General features: G+C 32.1%; 1 protein-coding gene across 2 annotated transcripts in view; it reads left to right on the forward strand.

Moving 5' to 3' along the window:
* The window catches only part of LOC134239893 (natural resistance-associated macrophage protein 2-like), a 43,674-nt gene that overhangs the window by 15,029 nt on the left and 16,846 nt on the right, over positions 1–11,799 (forward strand). For both annotated transcript variants that reach the window (XM_062722024.1, XM_062722025.1), the window contains 2 exons: positions 4,026–4,164; positions 10,908–11,063. In XM_062722024.1, the coding sequence (XP_062578008.1) occupies positions 4,026–4,164; positions 10,908–11,063 (295 nt within the window). The remainder of the gene's footprint in view (positions 1–4,025; positions 4,165–10,907; positions 11,064–11,799) is intronic.

Below are 11,799 nucleotides of genomic sequence, written 5' to 3' on the forward strand. Positions count from 1 at the left end.
TCGAACCAGTGCTCACAAATATTTATTCTGAACACTCTAGCATACATGTATAACCCCCCCCCCCTACACACACGTTACATGAAAAAGTATCTAGTACACCGGTACTTGAATATGAATTTTATAAAAATGTGCAAGTTTTGTGAATGATGCAAATTTCTTTGTCCATTTCATCAATTTATACCCGTAATCATTATTTATTTGATTCATGTTTCATTAACATCTTTCCTTTTCATAAGAGTAAGATTATTCGCTAACTGTAGGTGCCCATTATCTTCCGTGTTGAGTAACCATTCATCTCTCTTTCTCTCCCTCCTCTCTCTCTCTTTCTCTCTCTCTCCAAAAAATCAATATCGACCCAGGCAAAGTTTAAAATATATTTAAACTCCGGCTGTTTTTTTTTTTACTGTCATAATATTCTGCATATAAATTGTGTTTGATTTTTAATTATTCTTAATTACTGATAAAAAGTTGAGGAAATATACTATGAACTATTTTTTTACTTGATTTGATAATCAAACAAGTTCCTCACTCAACTGTCCCACACACACACTAACACGACTTAACAAAAAATATTAGGAACCAGTAATTTTTACAAAACTTTGGATGTAATGTATCCCTTCTCATATTTATTTTTGCTTACATCTTTAAACAATATGTGCCTTTCCCCGGTTGGTTTTTACATGAATCTTCTTTTTTTCATTAATCGTTAATTTTTTCTTACGTCGGTATATTAAAAAAAATATTTATTTAATCTAAGAAGAGGTTGAAGGTTTGTAGATTGCATATTACGTATGTGTTGGTGTTGAATTTCTCAAATTCAGACTGTCTTGAAGAAGAGTCTACCTGTCGCCGTATTGTTGCATAACTAACTTCCAGTGAAATCCGGCGAGTGGTCTTCTGTATAATGCTGCAGTGACACCTATTGTCTTCTTTACCCGCTACCGTACACACTCGGATCGCCTCAGGCGATTTCTTTTACACACAGGTGCTTCACCAAGTTTCCGATTGTATGTTGAATGATTATGTAATTCGGCTGGATACCAGCTAAACGACTTGAATAATTTTTGACGAATAAAAAGCACAGTGTTACTGTAAAATCATAATACTGGTTTCGATACCGAACAAAGCTATGAAACGTCGATTTATTAAGTTAATTTATTATGTTTACTTTAATTAAATTTATTAATTTTTTTTTTTACCTAAACAGATAAAAAAGAGTACAAACTAAACACGACAGTATTAATTGTGTGTTCTACTTAAGTAAAATAAATAAGTACATGTTCATCGTTCTACATTTTGTTCGCACGTGCCCCCCCCCCCCCTTTTAATTTGAAATGTGAACGTCTACCGACACTCTAATTGGAAAGAACATTGATATTAATTTCTATCAAAGTTTGTTTCAGGAGTATGCATTAGACGAATGATGATAATATAAAATGTCATAGTTTTACATGTATTTGAATTAAAATAACACTTTCAGGTGGGGTTCCAGAAAATCCAGATTCGAGAATCAGCTAAAAGATGTACATTATTTCAAAAGAATAGTGCGGACAGTAACTAAATCAATGAATGTCAAAGGATCAATGATCAATCCAGGCACCCCTCCCCCTGCCCAATAAATAAAAAAAATATTTAAATCCCCCGTCTGTCTTTTAATTGTCCAGTGGTTTCTTCTTGCAAATGCTTGGATTCGGGTACTATGTTTGACTGCACAAAAACAAATGTGGGCGCCCCCCACATTATTAAAAATTTTACATAATATGAAAACTTTAACAAACGCCTTTCCTCAAAAGAGGGCACCCACGGCCTCACCGCGCGCTATGAGTTTATTAAAATTATTCAAACTAATTTAAATAAATCAAATTAAAATTGAATAAAACACATCTAGCCTAACAGTTTAATTCTTTAAATTAATATTAAAGAAAGTCAGGGAGTTAATGTTAATTTAAAAAAAAAATAATATAAAATGCAAGTCATGTAATAACATTGTTTTATTATAAAAAGGAAAAGACCTCCTTAAAATTTCATATCTCACTACTAAACGAAGATTTTTATTTTTTTTTTTAATTGCTTATCTTTTTGAAGGTTTTGAAATTTTATCCCTTCTCTTGCAAATATTTTTTTTAAATCAATTTTCTATAAATCGATCAAATAAGCTTCTTTTTTTCAAAGACATCACCTGGACATAGTTTAAAATTATATGAAAAAACAAATAAATAAAATAATAATCTATGTTAAAAAAAAAAATCGATTCAATCAATTCCACACCACTGCAGCCTCCCGGAGAGCAAGAACAATAGGGACAGTAATTATCAGTAAATGTCAGCACTTGTCTAAGTTTTTCAGCAGGGACAGTAAACGGGTCAGTAATTGTCTAAGTTTTTCAGCACCGACTAAGATTGTCAGCACTTTTCTAAGTTTATCAGTACCGACAGTAAAAAGGTCAGTAATTGTCTAAGTTTTACAGTAACGACAGCACATTGTCAGTAATTTTCTAAGTTTGTCAGTAAAAAATGGGAATGTCAGTACGTTTTTGACTTAGTAGTGTATAAATCCGTGTGCTACTGAAATACAGTATTTACTATATGTTTTACTTCAGAATCTATACAGCATATTTTTAGCTAACCTAAGCAGAAAACTCAAGTGAGCTTTTCTGATAACCCATTTTATTATATACCCATCAATTTCCTGGTTTTTGTTACTGTTAATTTTACAGAGTTTGATCCGATTTTCCGGATCACCACACTGTGGTTTTCAGAATCCATATCACCACTCTCTGAAACTGATGACGTAGTACGCAAAAACATGACGTTATTTTTCTTGCGCGTTAAAAAGTCCCTTGTTATTATGCTTTGTTTTATGGATAAAAATTATACAATTGAGCTCTAAAGTTTTATTCTGTTATATTTAGCTAGTTATAAGGGGGTATATAATAAATGTATCATTATAACAGTAACTTGATCCGAAGAGCCGTATCACGTCTCGTTGACAGGGGCGGATCATCAGATCAAACTCAACGCTTCGCGTCTCGTTAGATCTGATGATCCGCGCCTGTCAAATCGACGTGATATGACCCTTCGGATTAAGTTACTGTCATAATAATATATATGTCTGGCATCCATTTGTCAATCTGTTTAACTATCCATCCATTCAGCCGTTTGTCTGAAAATATTTTCAACTTCTTCTCAAAATTGTGGGGAAATATGACTGAATAATTGCCGACTTGGCATATAAACAATAATCATGCAATCAATCCATTTTCTAAAGAACCACTGGGATACATTTAACAAACTTACTACTGTAGCACAATATTTCTGGGTAAAGAGGACTCTTAATTTTAAAGATGAAAGGCCAAGCTCCCTTACTAGGGGATCAAGATTATAATAAAAAAAGGAAAAAAATGGGTAAGGTCATTTAAAATCTTCGTTATCTTCTCAAACACCACTGGGCCAGAAAAACTGAAACTTATGTAGATACATCCTCAAATAGTGTTGATTCTAAATTGTTGAAATCAAGGCCCACAGGGGAAGGGGGGATGGGGGTGCAGATTCAGAAATTCAGTGTTTTCATTGAAATATGATGGGAATAAGGGGAGAATCTCATGTGAACATGGTGAATTATGTATTTATAGTTTATTTTTCTTCAGGGATTCCCTTATATTTTTCCTTTTGGATTTCCCACATGAAATATTTCAAATAAGTTTCTGGGTTTTTTAAACTTTGGTCTACCGGATCCCCCTGTATGCGGGTGTGCTGATCACTATCGTAGACACGTTGTTATTTTTGTTTTATTTCGTCCTACAGGATCCCCCTGTATCTTGGCGTACTGATCACTATTGTAGACACGTTGTTATTTTTGTTTTATTATTTCCTACAGGATCCCCCTGTATGCGGGCGTGCTGATTACTATCGTAGACACGTTGTTATTTTTGTCTTTTTATTTTGGCCTACAGGATCCCCCTGTATGCGGGCGTGCTGATCACTATCGTAGACACGTTGTTATTTTTGTTTTATTTCGTCCTACAGGATCCCCCTGTATGCTGGTGTACTGATTACTATAGCGGACACCTTTACCTTCCTCCTTCTGGACAAGTACGGTCTACGTAAACTGGAGGCTTTCTTTGCATTCCTTATTTTCATCATGGCTGTCACTTTTGGATATGAGGTCAGAGTTGTATAAATGTGAATACTCTAGTGTACTTTTTTCCACGGTGTCACAATTCGGTGGAATCTCAATTTCTGTTGAACCCGCAGGTAGAGAATTACGCGGATTTCTTAGACTGTCCCTATGTACCTTGCATGTATTTTAAGTACGCTTAGACAATTAATACCACACTGAAAAAAGTATTTCTACAGTATTTTAAAGGTACATGCTACAAAAAAATTTTCTTATCCCCCATACAGAAGAGTTATACACTGGTATATTTTTCAATATTTCTATTCAGAATTTTTTGGCTTCAAAATTAAAAGGTAAAAAATAACTCAGAAACTCCATAGTGAGAAAACTTCATACATTTCTAAATTTTCTAAAATAAGAGAGGCACCTTAATTAGCAAGGATATTTGAAATTCAGAGGAAAAAAGTTTGTATTATATGACAAAGCTAAAGATAAGATTACAATATTTATTTAAAGTCGGGTACATCAACAGAAAAATACATTAGCTTTGAACATGTTGAATAGCTATATTTTTTGACTACATAAAAATGTTACATATAATACAACAATCATACATAAAAAACATGAACATGATGAAATGGTACAATGTATTGAAATATTATACGCTACTAAAATATCGATATGACTCTTGGATGCTTTACATTGACAGATGTCATTATTCATCACATTAAGAACAACAGGTAACAGCTTTTTAAAAAGCTTGCCTGACTAAATCAATCGATATCTGCATGAGAAGATTTTGAGCAATACTTTTGTGAGCTTATTAATAAAATATGTCTTTACTTTATATTTTGAGAACCTTAAGTAAATGAAATCTTGATTTTATAGAACTTGTTGAAGAATCATTTCTACACTACAATACTGAAGAGTTGTTATTCGTGGATTGAATGCTAGATGGAAAACTGAGATTTCAATAAAAAAAGAAGCACTTCATAAATTACATTTGTGAAAAACTTCTCAGATTTTCTAATAACTTTTGAGGTAAAGCTGAAATAAACTATAGTTACAGTCTATTGAAGACATGTACATAGTTACACGTCTGTTCAGTTTAGGTCTATGGTTTTACTACGCAGTTAAATTACCGGGTAAGGACGTCAAGTCTCAACTCTGATATCTTGACACGTTGGATATCTCAACATATTCCGATTTTCAATGACATGCAGTTGGTCACATGATCAGACTTAAAGCAAATAGCCGGAGACATTTGGAAAGTCTAGATTGTGACGTCATATGAAGTCGCTATGTTGCACTTCAATAACAAAGTCTAAATTGTGCATTTTTCTTTGTAATGTGAATAGAAATAAAGATATAAATATAAGAAATAAAATATCATATTTTAGAGTGTCATTGGGATATGACATGAACATGATGAAGTTGGTACATGATCAAATTTACTAAAACGTCATACGGGCGTTATAGAATTTGATCACTTAACTGACTTCATGTCATATCCCAATGACACTCTAAAAATGAAATCTTATTTCTTAAATATCTGTATAAGGAATTCATCAAATTCATATAGTTGGGGATCCAAAATAACTTCGCTATATATCCATGAATTCGCGATATCCGTGTGTTCATTCTAAACAAGTTTTACCGTACTTAACCCTTTGTGTGCGGGAACCCAATATATTGGGTCTGACGTCACAAACGCTTGCGTGCGGGAACCCAATATGTTGGGTCTGAGTCTGAAATTAGCGCTTCGTCACATAAAACGTCGTATAAAACGTATAAATGAGCTGTGAATTATTCAGAATCTATCAAAATGTATTATACAACTACAACACATTGAAAAATAGGTAATTAAGATGTGAAAATATGCGAATTATTTGTGAAATTGTGATTTAAAGTGAAGGTGTTTGGCGTTTGTTACGATGAAAGTCAGTCCGCTATTTTTGGAAACAGGGAAAAAACGCGCATGTAATAAATATCTACCAACTTGCTCAAATATAAAGGAAAATAAAGAAACAAATCCAAAAATAGTTAAATATCAATAATTCTAATAAATGTGTGTTAGTAGACTTAAAATTACTTAGAAATTTTCGATATTTTTGCAGAAAAACTCTGGTTAACTTGACTTGACCTTAACCTTGCGAAGTTCTTCCTGTTAAAACGAAAGTAGGATGCACATGCTACTGAACTTCAGTCTGAAGCATATCGAGAGCTTATATATGGTCGCCAAAGTTCTATATTTTGGACATACCGTGGTTATTATTTGTTTATTTGGTGTTTTGTAAGTAGACATACATTACATCGTCTAAATGAAAACAATAATGCGCGAAATTGAACCTGGAAAGTCACAGACGTTTTTCTTTTCCTCAGTGGCCGTGCACGTTGTTTACATACGTAAATCAAGCTTTGCTTTGAAATAAAGGTTTGCAAAAAATAATTTTAAGCATCTTGTTAATTAAAAGCATTTGTTTTTTAACAATAAATAAACAAATAAATAAGTAAATAATTCTTTTTTTAAATCTAAAGACCCATTTCAAAAATGTTGAAAGATAAAAAAGGTTCCACCTAATAAAAGTAATAAATGTGGAGGACCTTGAACATTGTAGAAAATTTTCCAATGAGTTATTGCATTAATAAGTGAGTGCAAAAGAGATATATAGAGAATATATATCCATCAACATATTTTTGTGATCAAGCAAAATTAATTCATGATACAGGTATTCGAAATATACACAATATGAATTTTATAACTGACAATCATTGAGTCAATTAAGTGGCCCTAATTACACCTAAAAATTCTGGTTTAAAGCTGTTTGATGTTCCATCTATTTGGGAAAACTTTCAAATATTTTCTTATAACAGTATATGATCAATTGTAAAATTTTTAGCACAATTAAAAATTTAAAATAAACTTGATTTTTTTCTATATAGTGTCTTCAAATGTAAGCTAGTTATCAGAAAAGATGCATTGATGCATTTGATATTGTGCATATACATGAAAATGGTAAAAAGTGATGAAAAAAATTTGAAGTGCTGATTTTCCCTGAAATGACTGTCATTTGTGTAAATTGTGGTATTTGTTTTATTTAAGTATTGAGTAAGTAATAAAATACCATTTTTATTTCCTTGATGAGGATTATATAGACTCTCAATAATTTCAAAACCAAATTATGTTCCAGGATCTTTGGTATCTTAGAGTTAGATTTCTTCAAGGCATTTACATACTCTAGTTTACATGGGACCTAATTAGTAAGTGAAAATAATTGGCACTACATGTATCAGAATTTTTTTAAACCAAGTTTAAGAACATGTATCAGGGAGAAATTTTCTTTTTCTTTAAAATAGACTTTTGCCAGAATAAAGCATGCGGATTAAATTGCACGTTTCCTCCACTTTTTATTTTTATTTTATAAAAAACCAAAAACAGTGAGACTGCCCCAACCTATACATCCACACACAAAATTATAAAATTCACTGGTTAAATAAATGGTATCTCTACAGTTTAAAATTAAGATGAATTGTCATTTTTGTAGGCATAAGAAGGAGATCAGAGTCTTTAGAATGAGTAATTTGTAAATTGTATGGACTTGCATGTACATCTGTTCAATAAATTACAATAAAGACTGGGTAATACAGCAAAACTCCTTTAGTACGAACACGAATATTGCCAATATACGGATATAGCGAAGTCAATTTGGATACCCAGCTAAATAAATATATGCCTGAATGATTGAATGAATACAGAAAAAAGGCTTAGATTTACTGTGAGAATTTTTTCTTAATGATGGTCAAAATTTTTTTTTCAAAAATGCAAATTCCTGTACAATTACTTATCAACAAAGATTACATTTTAGTCTCCAAAGATATGTTTATTTTTAAATATGAAAATATGAATAGTTACTAAGAATACAAAGAAATCCCATAGTGAAATGAAATATAAATTTCATTACTGTATACAGGGTTATTTTTGCCCCATGTTATTTTCACCCTTTTGAACTTGTGAACAATTTTGCCCTGTTTTAATTAAATTCACCCAGTCATAGTTCTGTTTAAGAAATTATGAGGTGTAATTTGAATTCGCCCCATTTTAAATTCGCCCAATCAAGGAGAGGGTGAAAGGGGCAAAAATAAAACGGGGGCTAAAATTTCCCTGTATACAGTATTAGGAATAATATTTTATGTTGAAGTAAAAATTCAGGCACATTTAAAACTTGTGTAACAGGAAAGGAGAAAATGTATGGTAACTATGGTTGGACCAGAAATTGAACTCAGGAACCCAGCTTCACTAGTCAAGTGCTCTACCGAATGAGCTACCCAGGTTGATACCCATAGCACAACCATAAAATATCCCTCCTTAAAGTTATCTTTATCCTTGCAGACACAACCCAAATTCTTATTAACCCCTCACAGGACTTTCACTTGCAAATCCAGAGGGGTCAATAGCATCGAATATGTAACAAGGAAGGAAAAATGTACGGCTGGACCGTGAATCTATGAAGGGGCCCCTGCATCACCGGTCAGATGCTCTACTGACTGAGCTTACATGACCCATACCATTAGACTTGCATAAACTTAAAAGTATTTCATAATATATTGATTGATATTATGGTACATATCTGTCAACCATCATTAACTAAAATCAATTGAAAAAAATCAAAACTGTTATTCACCAGTGAACACATTGAACAAAGTCATTTTTGAAAACATTATAAATGACTGTTAAAGGTGCTTAAATTTCTAAAATTTAAAACACTAGTTTTCCTGCTGGCAATTATTGTTGCCAGCCAGGAATAAAACTTCTAAAATAAATGCCACATTTCTTACAGAGTGAGAAGTACTGTGGGAGGAAAGTTGATGAATATGTAAACTTTACAAATAACAGGAGAAATGCATTTTCTTCAATAAAAGCAAAATAAAAAAAGATTTGAGAATTACTAGAGTATATTTAGGGCTGTTAGATACCAGTCATTAGAAAATAAGACCACTAAAACTTAGTGTAAATATTATTTTATTTTTTTTTTCAAATTTATTTAACATATTGACTGCTTTAATTTGAAAATGAATACTAGTACACATGTAACAGCAATTAGTTCATTGTTGTGCCAATTTGCTCCAAGATTTCCCAACCTCGAAAACTGCATATTCTTTGAGGATCATACTTTCTTATATGATTGCCAATATTTCTTAAAATAATCACTGGTTTTATATTTACAGGCTAATTGAATCTTCAATTTATACTCTTTTTAGTTAAAATCTGAAAAAAAAATCCATTAACGTAAATCAGAATTCACTTAAACCTACATGAATATATCCCTTACTAAGATAAGTATACAATGACTTTTCACAACATAACGGTTATATATAACTTCGACTTTATCATAGAGTTATATATATTGTTTAAATTAAATTTATTTTTAACATAATATTAAACTAAAATTGAATTTTTAAAGCAATTGATATATAATTTTTTTCATCAAAGTGCAATATTTTCTCTGAAAAATATAGTTAAAATGCTAAAAAGTCATTTTAAAATATTTTTTTTGAAAATTTGGTTTCCATGGCAACATAAAATGTTAGATTTTTTAAAAAAAATAGTATAGATTAAAAAACGCAACATTTGCTATATATTTGCCAAATTTCAAGCAAATTGGTTTTCAACAATTTGAGATATTTGCATTTTAGTACACCATTGTGATAATTTTGTTGATATTACAAAACAACTCAGTCCTGAGGTTACAGCACACGTAAAACAAGTCAGCACACAAAGGGTTAATATATAGTTACTGCGCTAAATTTTGAATACCGTGGTATTAATTTACACTATGTACGCGATCTTGAATTTTCCACGGAAATTTGTCCAAGTGTACTTAATATAATTATAAGGCATACAGTAACAATCTAGGAAATCCTCGTAATTATCTACCTGAGGATTAAACAAAAATTGAGATTCCGCAGGATAATGACCCTCTGGAAAAAAGTATGTCTACAGTACTCCAATTTATGTACATGTACAGTACTCAACTATAGGCACATTTATTTATTTTTATTTTGAACATTGGTTTTGTTGTGTCTATTAATGTTTTTGACTGTTTACAGTTATTTTAATTGTTAAGCCTGATCAGCCTACATTACTTAAGGGTATGTTTATTCCATACTGTTTTGTCTGTTTACAGTATGTAATAGTTAAGCCGGATCAGCCCTCATTACTTAAGGGGATGTTTATACCGAACTGTTTTGTCTGTTTACAGTATGTTATAGTTCAGCCTGATCAGCCCTCCCTATACTTAAGGGGATGTTTATACCGAACTGTTTTGTCTGTTTACAGTATGTTATAGTTCAGCCTGATCAGCCCTTCCTATACTTAAGGGGATGTTCATATCGAACTGTTTTATCTGTTTACAGTATGTTATAGTTAAGCTGGATCAGCCCTCCCTCATTAAGGGGATGTTTATACCGAACTGTTTTGTCTGTTTACAGTATGTTATAGTTAAGCGGGATCAGCCCTCCCTCCTTAAGGGGATGTTTTTACCGTACTGTTATATCTATTTACAGTATGTTATAGTTAAGCCGGATCAGCCCTCCCTATACTTAAGGGGATGATTATACCGTACTGTTTTGTCTGTTTACAGTATGTCATAGTGAAGCCTGATCAGCCCTCATTACTTAAGGAGATGTTTATACTGAACTGTTTTGTCTGTTTACAGTATGTTATAGTTAAGCCGGATCTGCCCTCTCTACTTAAGGGGATGTTTATTCCGTACTGTTTTGTCTGTTTACAGTATGTAATAGTTAAGCCGGATCAGCCCTCCCTCCTTAAGGGGATGTTTATACCGTACTGTGAGGATTGCGGGCCGGAGCAGGTTCTACAGGCCGTGGGGATTATAGGAGCCATCATCATGCCTCACAACATCTACCTCCATTCTGCCCTCGTCAAGGTGTGGATCTCTTCATTAATATCTTAATAAACATGGCACAAAGTTTATGCCAATTACATAGAAATTTCCTTGTCAGTAACTTATTAGTTTTCAAGATTTAAGCACAGAATCTTAATATTGATCCAGTTGTACATGTAGAAACAAGGCCCAAATATAATTGGAAATGCCTTTTTATAATAACCCATACCTTTATCATGGTGAGGGATATATTTTTTGCATTTTGCCTCTACTCTAACATTCAAAATATAAGAAATTGATGCACATATCTGTCATATTGCCTACTCAGTATTTCTCAGTCATCATACAGTATGTAACATAATTATCTCATCATACAGTATAACATAATTATTTCATCATACAGTATGTAACATAATTATCTCATCATACAGTATGTTACATAATTATCTCATCATACAGTATGTTACGTAATTATCTCAGCATACAGTATGTTACGTAATTATCTCATCATACAGTACGTTACGTAATTATCTCATCATACAGTATGTTACGTAATTATCTCATCATACAGTATGTTACATAATTATCTCAGCATACAGTATGTTACGTAATTATCTCATCATACAGTACGTTACGTAATTATCTCATCATACAGTATGTTACGTAATTATCTCATCATACAGTATGTTACGTAATTATCTCATTATACAGTATGTTAAGTAATTATCTCATCATACAGTATGTTACGTAATTATCTCATCATACAGTATGTTACATA

Source organism: Saccostrea cucullata, unplaced genomic scaffold, assembly GCF_032062105.1.
Source record: "Saccostrea cucullata isolate Sc308-1 unplaced genomic scaffold, CSIRO_AGI_Scuc_v1 ctg5431, whole genome shotgun sequence".
Lineage (NCBI taxonomy): Eukaryota > Metazoa > Mollusca > Bivalvia > Ostreida > Ostreidae > Saccostrea > Saccostrea cuccullata.